Source organism: Rattus norvegicus, chromosome 7 (assembly GCF_036323735.1).
Source record: "Rattus norvegicus strain BN/NHsdMcwi chromosome 7, GRCr8, whole genome shotgun sequence".
NCBI classification, from domain to species: Eukaryota; Metazoa; Chordata; class Mammalia; order Rodentia; family Muridae; genus Rattus; species Rattus norvegicus.
In genome coordinates this window covers 54,032,313-54,051,151 of record NC_086025.1, presented here as the reverse complement: position 1 = coordinate 54,051,151, position 18,839 = coordinate 54,032,313, and the positions used below count along the sequence as shown (strand labels likewise).

The 18,839-nt window shown below is 35.9% G+C and overlaps 1 protein-coding gene across 14 annotated transcripts in view; it reads left to right on the top strand.

The window, feature by feature from the left end:
• The window catches only part of Cnot2 (CCR4-NOT transcription complex, subunit 2), a 101,065-nt gene that overhangs the window by 66,360 nt on the left and 15,866 nt on the right, over positions 1-18,839 (top strand). For 9 of the 14 annotated variants that reach the window (XM_006241369.4, XM_039078720.2, XM_017594741.3 and 6 more), the window contains 4 exons: positions 3,846-3,912; positions 13,619-13,766; positions 14,387-14,569; positions 16,715-16,794. In XM_006241369.4, coding sequence (XP_006241431.1) covers positions 3,846-3,912; positions 13,619-13,766; positions 14,387-14,569; positions 16,715-16,794 — 478 coding nt within the window. The remainder of the gene's footprint in view (positions 1-3,845; positions 3,913-13,618; positions 13,767-14,386; positions 14,570-16,714; positions 16,795-18,839) is intronic. The other 5 variants (XM_039078732.2, XM_039078728.2, XM_039078730.2 and 2 more) reach the window with 3 other exon arrangements.

The following is an 18,839-nucleotide window of genomic DNA, read 5'->3' as shown; positions in this document are numbered from 1 at the left end:
ATCACCTGGGTTTGAACCCACATAGTAGTCAGAGAGAACTGACCCCCCCCCCCCCACACACACACAAATTGTCCCCAAACCGCCATTTGGGAGCTGTGGGATATATTACAGCCACACACATACACATATGCACATAAAATAAATAATAAAGATGAAATTTAAACAGCTTTATTAAAGATAAGTGCATAGCATTTGTCACTGCCTGAAAGTACCTGGTTATCATTTAATCCACTAGAATTTAAGCTTATCAGGGGCACGGATTTTTGTCTATATAGTTAGACACATGCTTTTAGAATCTATAGTAATTAGTAAATAATACATTGTTTTCATTGAAGAGAATGGGAATAGATACTGTTGAAAATTATTGGTAGATTAGAATGTTAAAGATCTTTGAAATCACTTTATAAACTATGGTCTGGGTGTGTATGTCAGATTTGTTAGTTTGTTTTAGGAGAAGGTTCATTTTGCGCCCCAGGCTACCTTGGGAACCACTATGTAAGAATAACGGAATTAAAGATCAAATCGTTTTTTAGAATTTATTAGCAATCTCATCTTCAAACAGTATTTGTAAAGTGAAAATGTAAGATGGAGAAAAATGATAGGTCCATGAAGCACCCAGCTTCACCATGTGGACAGACAGTTAGCAGATGTTTAGCCATCAGTTAGTAGTGCGCGTTTCTCAACCCAGAACAAGCACTAAACCCCCAAAGGCCCACTTCTACATTGTAACACACCGTGACTCTGATAAAACTTTCTTCAGGTTTTCCAATTTTGAGTTGTTTCTGTTTGGGAAAGCACTTGGATTTGGAGTTTTGAATTACTGAAATCGATAGTGGCAAAGGGGTGTGTGTGTGTGTGTGTGTGTGTGTGTGTGTGTGTGTGTGTGTGTGTGTGTAGTTTTTAAAGTATGTTTTAAGTTGGAGAATAGTGTTTTGAGAGACAATTTGAGTGACTCTAGAAGTGTCCTTGCTACAGACTCCATATGAATGCATATGAAGAACGTTTTGAATTTAATCATTGCTGCAATCAATTGATTGTATGTCTATGTCTTTCTATAAATTCATACTTTAGAACTAACCAGAAAGGAACTCAGACAGCATCATATATAGGAACTTGCACTAGCATTCTTTTTTTAGTAAGAGCATTGTAATCTTAGTAGTGTGTTATTGAGGAATTCATTATTTTACCATTTTTAAACTGTTGTTTCTGTAAACACTCTACTGTATTGCATTCAAAATTGTCAGCTTTTGTAACTTATTAACTATTTTATTTGTGTCTTCTGTCCCATTCCCTCCTTCTCATTTATTTTAGTGTAGTACCTCCTCCTTGTTCTTTTGCTTCTGTTTATTAATTTATTTGGTTTCATTTTTTAAAACCATTGCATTTAATTTTTTTCAGATTTTTCTGCTTGTATAAAAGTCACCATCCCTTTTAATAAGTTAGATCAGACTTTAGAGGATAATTTTTAATTTTTTAATATTTGTTAGAGAATTTTTTTTTTAATTTTAATTCCATCACCAAACTGTGTTCAGCGTTTTTTAAGTTAAGTACTTTGAAGCTAGAATTCTGAAGCCTGCACCATGGGAGATGGATGAAGGAGGACCGTGAGTTTGAGGCCAGCCCGCATTGCACAGTGGTGTTCTGTCTTAAACAACAGCCAAAGCTATAGTCTGATGTGCTGGGGAAAGGGAAAGGGGCCCCTTAACAACTTAGGGAAAGAAATAACCGGGCCCACAGTATTGTAGCTGCTGCCTTTAAGTTTTCGTTGTGTTGTTTGGCTACAGTATATAGTCCTTGAGAGATGTAAACATTGCCATTGCGTGGTATTAATTTTAAACTGGGGACATGATAGTTATTCTATAGGTAATGTAACACTTGATCTTTTTTCACTTTTTGCCCTTTTGAGATGGTAAAGCTGGGGTGTCTACTACATTGCATTCTCCACTGTGATGCCTTGATCTGAGATTTTATGTTCTTCTAAGACATTGGATTTTATGATTAACGTTTACCATTTCAATACATAACTTTTTTGAGGTCTTTTAATAGTTGATCGTTTGCCAGGATCCGTTTCTGATTTTCCTTAAGCTGTTATGTCTGTGAGATGTACTGTTTAATGACTTCCGTGTGTCAGTGTAGAAGGAGGTATTTACTGTCGTGCAGTGTGGTGAGTGTTCAGTCCCAGCGTCCTCTACTTCATACTGTTGCTCTTCTCATACTTCCCCAGGGCTCAGGTTCAGCACACACACCATTTATGTATTTCTAGCCTTTGTGAGGAAGTACACTAAAGTGTTTGTTCTTGGCATTAAGTATCCAGTAAGTATACATTCTAAGATGTCCATGTGAAGATTTTTATTCATCATGAGTTATGTGTTCATGTTGGCCAGTGTCTCATGTGAAACATCTGGACACACTTTGTTTTATAGCTAGTTATGGTAACAACTTCACAATTCCTAACTGTTGTATATAGACCTTTGTCACCAGCTACAGGATTATTAAAAATTGCACATCATTCATTTAATTGTTTTTGCTCAGCTTGGAAATGAACTTTTAATATGTGTATAAAATATTTATAGTTAATATGGTGACAGTAGTGACTATTGCCCAAGCTGAAGAATTTGATTGGTCATGTTTTGACCTATTTGATTAAAGGTCATGTAGTTTAAGTTTATTAATAGTCTTGAATATACACACTGGATGTAAGAAGGGATTTTTGACATTAAAGAATACCGTTTGGAATCTTGTCCCCAGCATTCTTTTATTTCCCATTTTTATATTCTTCAGTAGAATTGAGCTTTCTCTTCTTTCCTAATCACTTATCTGGTCACCACCATTTCTTACCATGTGCTTTGATTACGACATTAACGTTAACAGTTAGCTGTATATGGTTGGCCTACAAGATACTTCTCTGTAGCTCCAAGTGTAACACCTACAGAAATTGATCCTTCATCTCTGGGAGAGTGCTCTTTTCCAGTCATGCTGCACTTCTGTGGTAGCACTTGCAATGCATTGCATAATATCTCCTCTTTCCCTACTAGCTTATAAACCTCTTGATGTCATGGCCCATGTTTTGCTGAATAAAAATGTTTCAGTGGTTGTATAAAATGAAATAATGAAACATTGCTTACATGTCCTCATGTATTCAGCTTAAATATGTTTTATAAATGGCACTCCTGCATCTCTGTCTGTAAAGAAATACAAAAAGAAACAGCCTTTTTTGTGAATGTAGCATACCATTAAAGAATGTATAGTCTACCAGGAAAGTTTTTGTAAATTTGAAGGCACTGTACAGCAAGCTTCATGAAGTCAGTGTCACTGACTAAGAAACTCTAAAGCAGATGCCATGTCTGGGGTTTTATTTCAATTTTTACTTGTTTATTTTGCTCCGCTGATGGTTTTTCTCCACTTTCATAGGTGTATGGATATAAAAATCAACAAATATTTTTACAAAGTACAAACTTTCATTTTGATAACAGGCTAATTTAAAATGTGTTTAAATGCACTGACTAAAGTCAGTGTCACACATAAATTAAGCTGACTTTGAAAGGTTAGCTTTGTATTTTTTTAGTAGCCACATTTTTCTTTTTTGACGTTAAGTAATAGTGTTGTTATACTTTAGTGTAACTTAAAAACCCTCATAGTATTAATTATTTCTATTTGAACAATTTCGTTTTATCTGGTTGTGGTAGTCATTATAAGAAATGTGGGACATATTACATAGTTGCTTCTGTTTGACCAACAAGGACTTGGGTTGGGTCTTACATTTATGGTATGAAACATAGACTTGTAAGATGTAACTACAATATTCTGTCTTTCTTTATGCTCTAATATCATTAATTTGTTTCTAGATGCTGGCATCACCATCTACATCAGGTCAGCTGTCTCAATTTGGGGCAAGTTTATACGGGCAACAAAGTAAGAATTTTGTACTTATTCTGGGATACTTTATGTTTAAGAAAAAAAGAAGAACCAATTCTACCTTTGTGGATTTACAGAAATGCTTAACAAAAGATAGTTAATTTTCAAAATTATATTTTACTTATGTAGTGAACCGCATTATGTTGAGACTTACTAATTCTCAATTCGTTATTTCATGTAGCATATGTTGCAGTTTATTTTGATATTATCTATACATCTATAAATTCTTTTACAGTTTCTCAGAAATTTGCTAAACAATTAAAAGTACTCATTCTTGTGCTTTTAGTAAAAGGAAGTCAAAGATTGTTTTCCTTTGGTTGGTTTAATGTATTATTTAGATCTTCAACTATTTATTGCTGTCAGCCCGTTATTTAGCAACAGTTTGTGAAATACCTTTCATGTGGTAGAAAACTATTAATTTATATTTGTTTTGCTATGTTTTTTTCTGGTTATAAAACCTAAATTTTTATTCATAGTTGAGTTTTTTCTTTATGTAAGATTTTGTTTTTATAAAGATTATACTTTTAATGCGCTTAGCACAGTGCCTGGCGCATAGTAAGTGCTCAATAAATGTTAGCTATGTACCATCACTTAGAATTATATAAAATTAAATTATAAAATTTTTTATTTTTTTCAAATTAAATTGCCAAAATGTTACATATTAATAAGATTTTTATTTTATTTTATTTTTTAGTGTAAAACAATCTGTTGATTTCTCATTAGTGTTGTTAATGAAGGCTGGGATAAAGTGTTCTAATTTGCCATCAAACAGTAGAGGGTAGTGTATCTAATCACTTCATCCATTTCAAGTAAAAATCAGTTTAGTTTGGAACTTGCCTTGTGAGGAGAAGCAGGTTTTTGCTAAGTGCCTGAACAGCGTGTCCTATCACTTCACCCTGTGCATTGATTTCAAGGTTTGGGCAGTGGGTGGGGAATCCTTATTTTGTATTAAAAAAAAAGCATTGTTTTCATCTTTTTTTCCTTGTCTTTCATGGTTTTCCTCTTTGCTATGAGATAGTTTTAAATATAGGATTAGAATATTGATTTCATATTTAAGCAAGAACATTTTAAAGGTTTTTATTAAAGAGTGGAGTTCCTTCTTTATAAATGTTTTTCTTACCTGTTTCAGGCAGCATTATAGCTTTATATTAGCTCTTGTTAATCATGGTAGAATGAAGATATAAAATGGATAAAACATATATTCGAAGAAGCGAGGGTTTGTGGTGGTGATTGTAACTGGCTGTCTAGTCCTATAAGGTTTTTTAAATTGCAAATAGGATATTGCTTTGGGGGTGGATTTGGTTTGGAAGGCAGTAATGTCTTTGGCATGACAGACATTGACTAATTTTACTTTGTGGGAAGGACATATAAAGATTGACGAGTGAGAAAATTATTTTCCTTAGAAAAAATATTTTAGAGATAACTAACTAGTTTTAAAAGAAGCCATGTATGTATAAGGAACATTTTTTGTTGTTACTGAGACTTGGAGGGGGGTCACACGTTTCACTTGTATGTTAAAATGTGAGGAGCTAACCCTAGTGAAGGATAGAAAGGAAGAATTAACAATATTAATAATATTGCATTGGCGATATTATTCTTATGCCAATTTATTGTAATTACACAGGAGACTAGTAGAACTTCAAAGTACTTTTTTCACCTCCAATCTACTGAGTGCTATCTTTAACTCCCATTTGTATTTTACAAATTCATTAGTGATTTACCCTATTCAAATCTCTATCTGGGTTTTTGTTGTTGGTATTGTTTTTTGTTGTTGTTTTTTGGGGGGGGGTCTTTGGGGGTTTTTTTGGTTGTTTTTTGCTTTTTGCAATAAAGTCTTATTGTTAGACATTCTATTCTAGTCAGGAACTCAGATTTTCCTGCCTGTGCCTTCAGCCTGCTAGGATTAGTGTGGCTTGTTTTTATTTTTGGGTGCTGTATATTGAGCCCAGGCCTTGCATATGCTAGGCAGATACTTTTAACACTTAACTCTATACTCCCAGTTTTGCTTTTTCTTAATTTTTTAAAAGTTAAAAATAGAGGAAGTGAAGAAAGAAAGCTATCTTTCCTAGAACTAAAAGTTAGTGAAACTAAACAACTGGGTAGGGGTCATCTTGGAATTGATACAAGAGTGCTTGAACCTATATTTTGCCAGATTGGGGTAGAAGTGATTATGACGTAAGCATATGAGGTATCCAGAAAATACTTGATTAGAGGATTGTACGATTTCAGGCCCTAGGTAATCACAATTGTAAACATAAGACCTCACCCAAGGGTTTGTGTGGCCAGCAGTTGATAACAGCTAGGAGGCATATTTATTGTATTTAAGTTGAATGATGTTTTCTAAGTGTGTTAATAAGTTTTGAGTCAGTCTTACAGCCTTATATGTTCCTGGGCACTAAAATTACTGGATACAAATGGACAAAGAACCAGGAATCCGTTTCTTCTAGATCTTCATTGCATTGAAATGAAGTTGTAGAGTTGGAGCAATCTTTCCTTACTCAGCTAAATATTTACAATCTTGGAAGTGGGAAAAGGAAAACTTCCTCTAGTGTCTCCTAGTGTGTATCTTATGTGTAGGCAGTTAGTTTACTAGCTTTCCTGATGGACCATAGACATTTGTGTCTGGATTCTGAAAGGTTCCAGGCTGAGAAAAGACATGTCTTCCTAGGATTTAGAGTCCTGACTTGTGAGTGGTGGCATAGTACCTAGTTCTAATTGATCCTCATCTGAGATTGCAATTTACTCCGTAGAGCAGGAGAGCATAACCGACATGGTTTAAAAGTGATGATCCTGACATTGTGAAGCTCAGGGAAAGTCACTTCCAGTTGATTTAGGAATTGAGTTTGACGTGCTTGTTGTGTGCCTACTGTACATGTCCTACCATCCTAGACACTAGAGAGATGTATGTGGATGGAACCATTCTCCTTGATGCCGTGAGCTTACCGTATAGTAAGCACACTGCTGTTTTTATTGTGTGTCTCGATTGTCTCTGTGTCATTAGGACTATGTTTATGAAAAGCACTTAGTAGATACTTGTTGTTCCATAATGAGGAAGATAAGGTTCTCACAGATATTGTTGGAATAGGCCTTTAGATAGTTTTAATGATGAAACAGTTCAGGGAATAGGGAACTTTCTGGTTGTCAATTGGTTTCAGCTAATAATAAAGTATAATCATTCCTTTCATGTGGATTAGAGATCAAAATTGTATCATGAAGTTTCCCCCATATCTGTTTTTCTGTGGAAACTCAGTTAATTAAACTGATTCACTTTTCTTTGCCATCAAGATCATTTGTCATGTCCTTCAACTGTCCTGCACATATTAAAAACGAGGGGGAAAGCTGGTATTCCAGTATTTACTGAGTATTAATCTTCACAGCTCCATGAGATGTTAAGGAACTTGTAAGGTCTTGTAGGTGGCAAGCGATGGAGCCAGGATTAAGGTCCTTTGTAAGAGTAGTGATCTGATTATGAACTAAGAACACAATTTTTGAAACTCAAGAGCTGAAGTCATGACCCCAGTGATAGTGCTGAATCCACAGATGCCCAGAAGGTACTGAGCGACTGCCTGCTGAAGCTGTGGCATGAATAAGGTTCTGTTCCAAGACCTAATCAACAGTGTAACAAGTGACAGAGTTCCTGCTTTCCACAGTGCTTGCATGTAACTGGCAGAGTAAACACCACTGAGGAAATACTGCAGTTCTTGTACTGAGTAGGACAAACTATCACCCAGGCTCTCGAGATGTGTGAAGAGTTCACACTGTACTACATGAATCACTCCTGTCTCAGGAATGAAAATGTAATATGGAAACGTAAACATGAGGACAGTTGTTCCTGGATCGGTCTTGAAGGAGCTTTTTGAGTACAGGAAAGCTAGGAAGGTGTAGTAAGTCCCTTACTGACAGAGGAGCAGTCAGCGAGTCTGTAATGAATGAGAGGATATGAGTGAACAAGCTCATGGGTATCTCAGATCATAGGGAGGAAGCCTTGGAAACATTTGCTGAAGAGTTCAGACTGGGCTGCAGAGCTGGCTCAGTCGTCAAGATCACTTGGCTCTCTTTCAGAGGACCCTCCAGGGTCTGTTCTTTGCATCCATGTGGCAATTGCAACCATCAGTAACTGTGGTTCCAGAGGATCTGATATTGTTTTCTGTCCTCCAGGAACCAGAAGGACACATGGTAAACAGACATGAACAGGCAAAACATCTGTACACATAAAAAAATTAAAGTAAAAGAAGATTCCAGTCCACGTCCTGATTCCATGTAAAGGCAACTAGGGCCAGCCTGATGATCTAAGCTCCCCCTAGAACTCCCTTGGTAGAAGGAAGAAACAGTCTTACAAGTTGTCCTTTGACCCCTACATACACACAAAGTAAATAAAGAAATGTAAAAGAAAACAGTAAATTGACTAAGTTCCTAATTACTATTTAATTTGCTAATCTGTATGAATAGCAAAGGTTTTATGATGCCACCTCATTTTTAATCATCACTTTGCTTTGTGGAAAGAGGACTCAATGGGGAAAGAATGAGAGTCAAGACTTAGTTTCAACGAGAACATAGGAATTGCACTACTGACTGAGAATTAGTCAGATTTGGGACAGTTTGGAAATAGCTTATATAGCTTATTGTATACAGTTTGAACAGAAAATTAGCATATTTATAAGATTTGAGACCTGTATCACTTTGTGACAGGTGCTAATAATCTATACATGTCATTTAGGTTGGGGAAATAAACAAAGTTTGCTTGCAGAAATGTATAGTGCTGTGCCATGAGAATTGGTCCTGCAAAGCTACTTTTGTCTGGTATTCTCGGGTTCACGACAGCTTCTTGTTCGTAGTTTTGAATTTTTGAAACCGGTTTGCTTTATTCATTTTTCCCATCTGATATTCTTAGTTTCGGTAAGGCATGTTCTCCTTCAGGTCTGTAATTGGTCCTCTTTGATTTTTCTTCCCCTTGTTTCCAAGGCCTCCTGAGCATCAGGGGCTGTAGGTGGCATCATGTACCTTGTCATGTGCCTATGCAGACTTGACTGTCAGGCTATCTCTAGCCACCTGATTTTGCAACATTTCCACCACCATTTATCTCCCCACTTAAATCATGGTCACTATTGCATTCATACAGCCTCCAGGAGACTGTTTCTAGTCCTAAGCCTATGAAGTATTGTGCATGCCCTCTTATTTAACCCTTAGATTTATGTATGTACTTTAGTTGCACCAGAGAAGGAAAGGCATTCTTATCTTAGTCAGAGAATGTAAATAGTGAAGTTACAGGGAAAAATTGGAGAAGAGGGGGGAATGAAGGAGGATGATTAATCATAGAGTGTCTGAGCAATGAAATGTTAACTAAGGTTAAAAGAACTTTCTTCTGTGGGGTCCTTAACAGAGTTGTAAAGACTTAAGTTGTGTACTTAATAACATAGAATACCCGAGACCCTTGCTGTATCTTTTGAAAACACCTGGATGGTTTAGGGGCAGTAGTTCTCAACCTGTGGGTCACGACCCCTTATGAGTTGAATGACCCTTTCACAGGGGTCACATATCAGATATCCTACATATCAGGTATTTACATTATGATTCAAAACAGTAGCAAAATTACGATTATGAAGTAGAAACAAAAATAATTTTATGATGGAAATTTGAAGAGCTGTGTTAGAGGGTTGCAGCTCTAGGAAAGTTGAGTTATTCTGTAAAGAAGAAGCAAAAGTTAGCAGCTTGCTCTAAAAAACTGGCAAGTAATGTTAATTGTGAAAGTACTTTGAAGTCGAAACAGAAACTGTATTGATGGCTTCCTGCTTCATTGCTTGAGATCTGGTTTTCAAAAGGCTTGAGTTTTTATGTATATGTTTATGTGTGTGTAAGTTTATGTGCACTCGTCTATGCAGCCTGCAGAGCCAGAGGGTGTCACATTTGTTGGAGTTGGAGTTACAGATGGCTGTAACCTTTTAACTGTGGCTGCTGAGGACCAAACTCAGGTCCTCTCTGAGAGCATTACTAATGGCCCTGAGGTGTCTGTCTCTCTAGTTCGCTGCTGTGATGTTAAACGGGGTAATGGCTTGTTTTAGTTCCTAGTTTATAACTTGGTGGAAATTTTTTTATTTTGTTCTAAATTCTTTGGATTTTGTGACAGAAATACCATAATGAAATGATTTTACCTAGAAAATTAATGCAGGAAAGGTTGTAGATAAAGTCATGGAGATCAAGCCCCGCTTTAGACTATGTATGTCTTTTGTGAGTTTGGGCACAACAGTGAATTTCTATAGAAGTCTTGATCCTTGGTATAATGGAAAGAAAGGCCTGATATGGGTGCCAGGTATTCAGGCATTTGGTGCTGTAACTGAACTTTCCCCTTTGGTTATTAATACAGTTTATCTTTAGCAAGGACTTCTTTAGATAGCACAACTTGCTGTAAGTATTTAAGATACTGGTGTGAGGCTGCTCTCTTAAAAAAAAATCATGATATACTTAAATTTTTCATCAATTACAAAAGCTTAGTGTGTGTGCATTTTTGAATCGGGGCACACTGGAAGACAGCTTCGAGAGGCAGTTCTTTCTTTGTACCACTTGAATTCTAGGGATAGAATTTGGGTCAGGGGGTCAGTCCTGAGGACAGCGTTACCCACTGGACCTGTCACCAATCCCTTGGAATGCTTAAATCAATTTTTTTAGGATTTCTGAAAAAAGGATCCATGAAGAATTTAGTTCATTATCAGCATCATATCAAATAAGAGGTAGGAATTGATTTAGAATATATATATATATTAGTCTTCCTGAAAGAAGTTGATCCAAAGCTATAACTTTTTAAATTCATTTTTTTGTTTTTTCATTCCTTATGTGTAAAAATGGGGATAAAAGAATGTCTTCCTTATAAAGATTGTTTAGGAATTAAAACAGATAGTTTTGGTTAACCAGGCAGTGTCCTCCCAGACAGAAACAAACTTCTGTACGCGGACTTGTCTCCTTACCTTTTGTCTTTCACTTACACCACCAACAGTCAATGAGGGTTCTATCTGTAGCTTGTATGCTCTGTTCTTGTCCTGATATTTTATAGAGATGATTTTCTGCTAGATTAAATTTTCTTCCCCCCCCGAACCTATCCAGTTAGTCATAGTTTGACTCAAGTAGCTCAAGTGTAATAACTTTCAATATACTTTGTCTTCTAAAATTAAATTTCTGTGTACTTTCATTTAGGGTTACTGTTTTAAGGATCTTCAATTTTTAAGTCAAATTTCAGCTAACCCTATTAAATATTTAAGAATTGGTGATACCGTTTGTAATATGTATTTTCTTTTCATCTTTCATGAATATTTCAACAAAATAAAAAAGATGTGTTACATTTATTCTTTGTTTAACCAAGGTTGAATTTGGAGGCTAAAATTCAAACACACTCTTTACTTCCTATTGACCCCCTTCACTACTTATCAATATAAGTTAATTAGCATTGTCCAGTCTTTAATTGAATAAAGCACATTACTTGTTGTTTTCTTGGCCAGAGTGTTTGCAGTATTCAGATTATGTACACTATTTCTTCTTACAGACAGAAAAATACACATAGGGAAAGTCACTATAGACAAGAAACAAAGTCTTTTTGTGGGGTCTACTAATTTCTTTAAAAGGGCAAAACAGTGAAATTTGAAGGTATGACTTAGAGTGGGTAATTAAAGTAAGGAGAATAAGAAGGAAGGAAGGAAGGAAGAAAGGAAGGAGAGGGCTAAGCTGAAGAGAGAGTGGACAGGCAGCAGAGAGGATGGTGGGAGAGGAGAGGGACAGCCAACAGCACAGACACATCCAAAGGGAGGGAAAGTAGACAAAAGGTCTTAGGCACTCACGCTGTGAACACCGTTGTTCTGCCTTAGTAGTACTGCCCTCAAGAACACGAGGAGTTAAGAGATCCAAATTCTAGCCCTAGTTCTTTGTGTCGCCTCGGAGAAGTCAGTTGACTTATCTGGGGATCAGATTTCTTATCTGTAAAATGTAGACAGAGTAGGGGGTCTGTAACATCTGGAAGTGTGTAACTTTGGCGATGAGTAACTGGCAAATGCACACCTGTTGGAAGTTTTCATCTAGAGCTGACTTTAAGATACTGTGTAGAAGTAGAGATTAATTAAGCACCTGAGGTTAGGAGCCTTTTCTGTTTTACTGCTATTTCCCTAGCAGCTCAGATGATGTTTGCCACATACTGGGCACCTAGGAAATGTGTCTTAGGGAAAATGCCATTTCGATGGGTTTATTGTGGGAGACATCCACAGCACCTCCAGGGAAACTGTATGATTGAGGGAGGGCATAGGCTGGCTTTTAAACTCTGTTCTTCCTTATTTTTGTCCCAGGTTTAGAGAAAATGACAGTAGGCAGTAGCATTCCTAAAGTCACAAGCAGTAGAGTGTCTAGACACAAATAAAATAGTGACAAGATCACGTATGCTAGGCCAGTCCCTTCCAGATACTTGGAAGTGTGAGGTTGACCGCTTTCAGCTGGCTCTCGGTGCAGTCTCTGAGCACTCTGTGATGCCAGAAGATAAATTCTGCAGATGTTTGGCAAAAGTACAGTATGTATAGTACTTCACTTACGTGGAATGCATAGACAGAGAGAAAGGTCAGTGTACGTAGTGCTCTATTTCTGTGGAAGTCATAGACTCTTCAGGTCTTTGAAATGCTTAGACCCAGAACTGAAACCATAAGGAAAAATACCTTCAATCCCCACCTCTAAAGTCATTGTTTTCTGATGAGTTATGTCGTGTTTTATTTAACTTCTAGTTTAATATAAGTTTGATTGACCAGTGTATCAAATAGTTAGCACGCTGCAAACAAAGCACTGAAACACGTGGCTCAGAAAGATGGAGAAGGAAGCGAGGCATTCGTGGACAGACAGGGCGGTAACCTGAACGACACTGTGCCTGGAGAGAGGACAGGGAAAAGGGGGCAGTGTAGGACACCAACTCTCCATCCGAATCGCAAAACAGTTCACACGGCCGGAAACAGTGAACATGCCAAACACTTCCAAAGACGTTTGTCCAATTTGACTAATACTTTTGAACTTTATATCAGAATGGCAAAACACAGTAGTCTTAAAAAGTATACCTGTAGAACATGTCTATCCCTGTATCTGGCTCCAAATGTGCTTGAAAAATATAGTGTCATTATACTTTGAAATACTTTTAAATCATACCAGTTTTTAAAATTATACCTATATCAGATTAGGGTTTTCTTTTTAATAGCTGCTAAATATTATATGTTGGGTTTTTAAAAATTGTAATGTTATATGTATTAATAATAAATTTCTCTAAAATGAATTTACAAAGGATAATATAATATTAAAGATACCATGACAAAGTGGGAATGATTGTCTTTTCTATGTACATTAATTGTAAATTAAAACACAATATTGCAGAATTTCTTAATGGCATATTTGCATGTGCTAGTTTCACAAATATGCCCTTAATGAATTTGAGAGCAACATCCATTTGTATTATGTAACACTTTATTTGCTATAATTATTTACATAATTTATTGTAAAATAGAAATACGAAAACTATAAAAACATAATCAAAATATTAAATTTCAGACTAAAATTTTTGTTAAAATTAGAGTCCTTTTGCAGTGAGTTGAATGATAGGTCATTTTAACATGTTTTAAATTGCCAACTCCAGAAGATGGACATCAATTTCACTCCTGATGGCAATGAGTTTCCTTCTTCTGAATTCTCTTATTAGGTGCACTAGGCCTTCCAATGAGGGGGATGAGCAACAATACCCCTCAGTTAAATCGCAGCTTATCACAAGGCACTCAGTTACCGAGCCACGTCACGCCAACAACAGGGGTACCAACAATGTCACTTCACACGCCTCCATCTCCAAGCAGGTATTTATTTATTAACGGACCAGAGTATTTTCAGAATGTATTTTATAGAGTAAGCAAGCTTTTAATTTTTTACTATGGTCATTAACTACTTGATTTTCTGGTTCAGTGCCTTGCACTCAGAAAACAGTACCTATGTACTCATTTTATTTCATTGCAAAGTGATAGCATTTTGATCTTGGAGCTAAGCTAGTTGTTATCTGAATAGATCAAGGTTTAATTGCCTCTTGGGGAGCTTATACAAAAAGCTGTGTACCTCTTCCTTAAAGATGTGTGACTTAGTCACTCCCAGATAACTGTCTTCCTTCTTGCTCCCTCACCACACATCTTTCGTTTACTTACAGTAAAAGAAGACAGATAACATAGATTATGTATATTATTATCAAGAGGGCAGAATAATTGAATGAAATTATTCTAAATATATATATATGGAAAACTTTTATAATTTATATCATAGTTGTCTCAATAGTTCTCTGATGGCACCTTTTTTAGTTCCACTATAAAGTTAGGGATGCGGCTGGAATGTGTATTTGCAATTGTAGGGTTAGAGCAATTGATTGATTGTAGAGACTTTAATGAGTGATTCTAGAGAGCTTATTTAGTATAATGGACTTCTTTTTCAGGGGTATTTTGCCTATGAATCCTAGGAATATGATGAACCACTCCCAGGTTGGTCAGGGCATTGGAATTCCTAGCAGGACAAATAGCATGAGCAGTTCAGGGTTAGGTAGCCCCAACAGAAGCTCGCCAAGCATAATATGTATGCCAAAGCAGCAGCCTTCTCGACAGCCTTTTACTGTGAACAGGTAAGATGCTCACTGATACTGCATGTCCTTGTCTTTGGGGTGTCCATCCTCCGGTTTGCCTTTCCATGTGCAATACTTTGTTTTTGAGTTGTGGCTTCTGTCTCATAGGTGTGTTTTAATCGTATATTTGTGAACAAAGTTACCTGTCATAATTCTTAACCCTCCACAGACTCAGAACATATTCCCTTGGAAAGATGGTTTTATTTTACATAAGATGTTAAAATCTTTTGTTGATTGGAATTAGAAAAGGAATGTTCTTGGGTTGTCACCAGGCACATTTTTATTGTTTTATCCTTTTACTATTAGGTAAAGTTTATCCACTGTGTGCTAAGAGTTCTGGGTTCATGAATATGACTGGAGGAAGACATGCTGGATTGTGACTGCCATACCTCCATTGTGCATTGTATAGCTGCCTGCTGAGCTAAAATACTCTGGGTACTTACTAAGGAAACTTCACAAGTATATGTAGACTATTTCAGAACAGGGTTCTTTTAAATTTTATGTCTAGAGATTGAAAACAGAAAAAATTAGCTGGTGATTTTTTTTTTTTATTTTGTATTGTAGGAATAAGAACAGTGACTCATTTTGCTAGTATGTTGAAGCTGTTGGGGTAACAGGAGAGTTATATCTGAAATTTAAAGGTTTCTTGCAAAGCAGCATGAGTTTGAGTCACGTGTCACATATGTGTTTATACTTAGTTTCCGTGGAAACTGTGGCAGAAAGGCCCTTGTGTAGTTGTTGCTGTCCCATCCACCTCACTTTCTTCTTGTCAGTCCGCACTACAGTGGGTGCTTGGCATACTTCCTGTTCAACCTGTAGCCCATAAGCTCCAGTTGTTTCATGTAGGCTCTACAGTATTCTGTCATTTTTATCTAAGTTTTTAAGAAATTATTTGCAACATGTTATCACAACTTTTGATAGCTTCTCAGCTGTGTTGCTTAGGCTTTATCCACTCTGCATTCCTGTTCATTAAATATATTTTAAAATTTTTACTTTCTTGTATTTCACATTTTAATTATTCAAAAAGTACTTTGCAAAAAATGTCACTGTAATAAAACTTGAATTTCTGCTTATGTGTACGCCTTATAAATTGTTTTCACTATGAGAAAGCTTCAGTTGAGTACTAGATCTGTGTTTGAAGGTGCCTGTACAACCAGCAGCTCTAGTATAACAGCAGAAATGTTTGTTGACTCGCTATCTTTGCTGTGGACTATTGGTCCATTAGCCGCATAGCTTAGCAAGAGGTGGCTGGTTCTACTGCATTAGACAGAAAAGTTACACTTGTCATCTTCAGAGGCTTAGTCCTGTTCTGCACTGGGATACTAACCTCTGAGAAGACCATTTAATGATAAAGTTTCTTTGTAGAATCTTGTTAATAATTCTTATCGACATCCTTGATTATCTGGTCTTTTGAATACAGTTTTTTTTTTGTTTTGCTTATGTTTGTACAAAAAGTAGTTATTTATAATTATTTGCAGAAATCAAGTTACGCATTAATTCAAAAATGGAAGTACTATAGGGAGGTTTTTTTTTCTTTCTGTTAAGTAGATGAAAACTAAGCTCTATTTAAGATATGAGTGATGAGTTTTAGAACACTGAATTCAGTTTTCTAAGTACCTAGTCAGTTTAATTCAGGTCAACTCAACATTTATTGAATACCTTGAAATTTTAACACCAGGGGGCAGAGAATGAATAGGACATAGACTCAGGGGAAAGAATAGTTGGGAAAGACCGGGTTGTAAAGAGAAGGCTTGCACTGAAAAGCAAGCTTTACAAGTCAGGAATGAATGGTTTGGGAGGGAAATCTTAAACCCTACCTGCATACTGTCGAGGTTGGTGCATTTCCCCAACAAGGTAGCTCACTGTCAGCTCTGAATGGATTCTTAATCTCTGTTCTTCAACAGTAATAACCAAGTTTCTTTTTCGGTTTTTAAAATTTATTTGTTTAAATTGTTTCTTTCTTGTTCATTGAAGAATTTTAGAGAATTTTTAAAATTGAAATAAAGATTTTATTCTCAAATTAGCATTGGTTTTGAAACATATTGATGTTTTATATGAGGAGACCCAAAGCATATACTTTTATTTTTCTTCATCTCAAACTTAGTGTTCTTACTGTATATCTAAAATTATTTTCTATGTACCCAGTATGTCTGGATTTGGAATGAACAGGAATCAGGCATTTGGAATGAATAACTCCTTATCAAGTAACATTTTTAATGGAACAGGTAAGCTTACTCTGGAGCTAGCACCCTAATGAAAGTACAGTAGAATTCTGAAATACAAGCAAGTCGGCGCACTGGTCTCTGAATAGCAGCAGGATTTTACTGTTTTAAACAGAATTTAGTTTAGTGGAAAACTGTCAGGGATAGGATTTAAGAAAACATCAGAAAGTAAATGTTTTTTTCCCCAACTTGGCCTTGCACAATTATTATCACAGTTATTTTGTAACATCTAAAGAGAGTAAATACTAATTTGGACCATATTTGTGCCTCAGAATCTTGGGTTTTTTCTTCAAAATGTTTCCTGTCCTTTGCCCTATCACTGAGTGTTAACAAGAGTGTAGACTAGGTTGAATGGTAGGACATTTTGATTTTAGATACATGGATTGAAGAGAATCTGTCAATCGTAGGACGCACTTCATTTTTAAAAATAGCTTTAATGAAAATTTTCACATTTAATCCTTAAGAATTTTGATTCAGTATTATCTATAAGATTGAGCTACCTGGAAACTAACTTGATTTTTGGCAAAAACTAAAGTCTGTTGGTTTCTTTTAGCAACTGCTTTAGCAGGAAATAAACAGGGAGTGAGTGGTAGGTATTGCTGGCTTGCCTTGCCTCTAGGTGCTTTGGTGATGAGAAAATAGTGGTGTTGCCATGGTTATAGGACCAGAGTTAGTGTTCCTGGGCACTCTGTACGTGAAGGTGGCAGTAAGAGGAGAGGTTGTAAGGTAGCATGCATACGCCGCAGGAGAAGACCTAAAGGAAGCCCTGTGGTAGCTGTAGGCTTCTAGCTTCTGCATGTTCTGGTGGCTTGTTGAACAACTGAAGCGGACCAGCCAAGATTAAAACCATTGACAGAATGGAAGTCTATAAGCATTTGAAAATTATAGTTTTCTGGGTGTGACTTTAAAATCCGTCAACCTTCTAATTCTTAAGCAAAGTCCTATACTTGATCACCTTTAAAGAGCACACTTTTCATACCCAGTGTGTGAGGTCTGGCTGCCTCTCACATTGCAATTCAGTGTTTTTATATGCTACTATAAAGTCTCAAAATTTTAAATTCTTGGATTTTATACTGGAAAAATTATTTTCAAGACTTAAGTTTCTAGTTGAAAAATTATAAATTGTTGGTTAAAATATATTCTCACATAATACTTGACATTTAGACATGGAAAGATCTAATGTTATGTATTAAAATTTAATTTTTACTTGAAGAAGTTTATAATTAGTCATAATATGAGAGATACTAACTTATAAATTAATCAGTAAATAAAATTTTAATTTATTTTGCTTTATTGTATTTTTAATGGAAATTAAAAAAATAATTTATGAGAAATGGCTTATCTTGACCTTTATAGTTGTAATTTTAAATTATCACCTTCCTTGGTTTAATAAGTGAACTTACTTATAGAATAGTAGTTATGATGCTTTTAATTGTGAAATTTTTCAGAAAAATCAAAATTAATTGGAAAGCAGCCCTAAATCTATACATGCTTATAAAACAAGGCACAAGATAAAGAAGAATGATTGTATACAGTTAAATTGTAGGTAGAAAATTAAGTGGTTCAAAATTAGAATACAGGTTAAGAACATGAAAGGCTGAGAGAAAAATAATTAAAATAGCCAAAGTAGAGAAGTTGGGTTAAATGTTTATGTCTAATGGTAGCAGTTTAATATAAAACAAATACATACATCTTTATTCCATATATTTATTGAGCGCCTACTGTGTAACAGGCAATATAAAGTTCTGGGTTTTGATCTTTATTCCCCACCTACTCCTGATACTTAGGAGTCCATCCTTGCATGGAGCTAACAAACACATACATGTGTACACATTTTTGTTTCAAACTAAAGTATATATGACAGAAGTCCTCAGGGCTTCCTCTGTTTGCCTCAAAATCTTTCTGGACTTTTGCAAGAGCTAATGTCATCGTATCTTAGAGTTGAAGCTCCCAAGTCATCTAGATCTTGCTCCATCCAGTTTGAATGAAAAGAGCAGTTACAGCTAAACAGTGTAGTTCTTGTTCCCTAAGAAGCACTAAGTTTTATT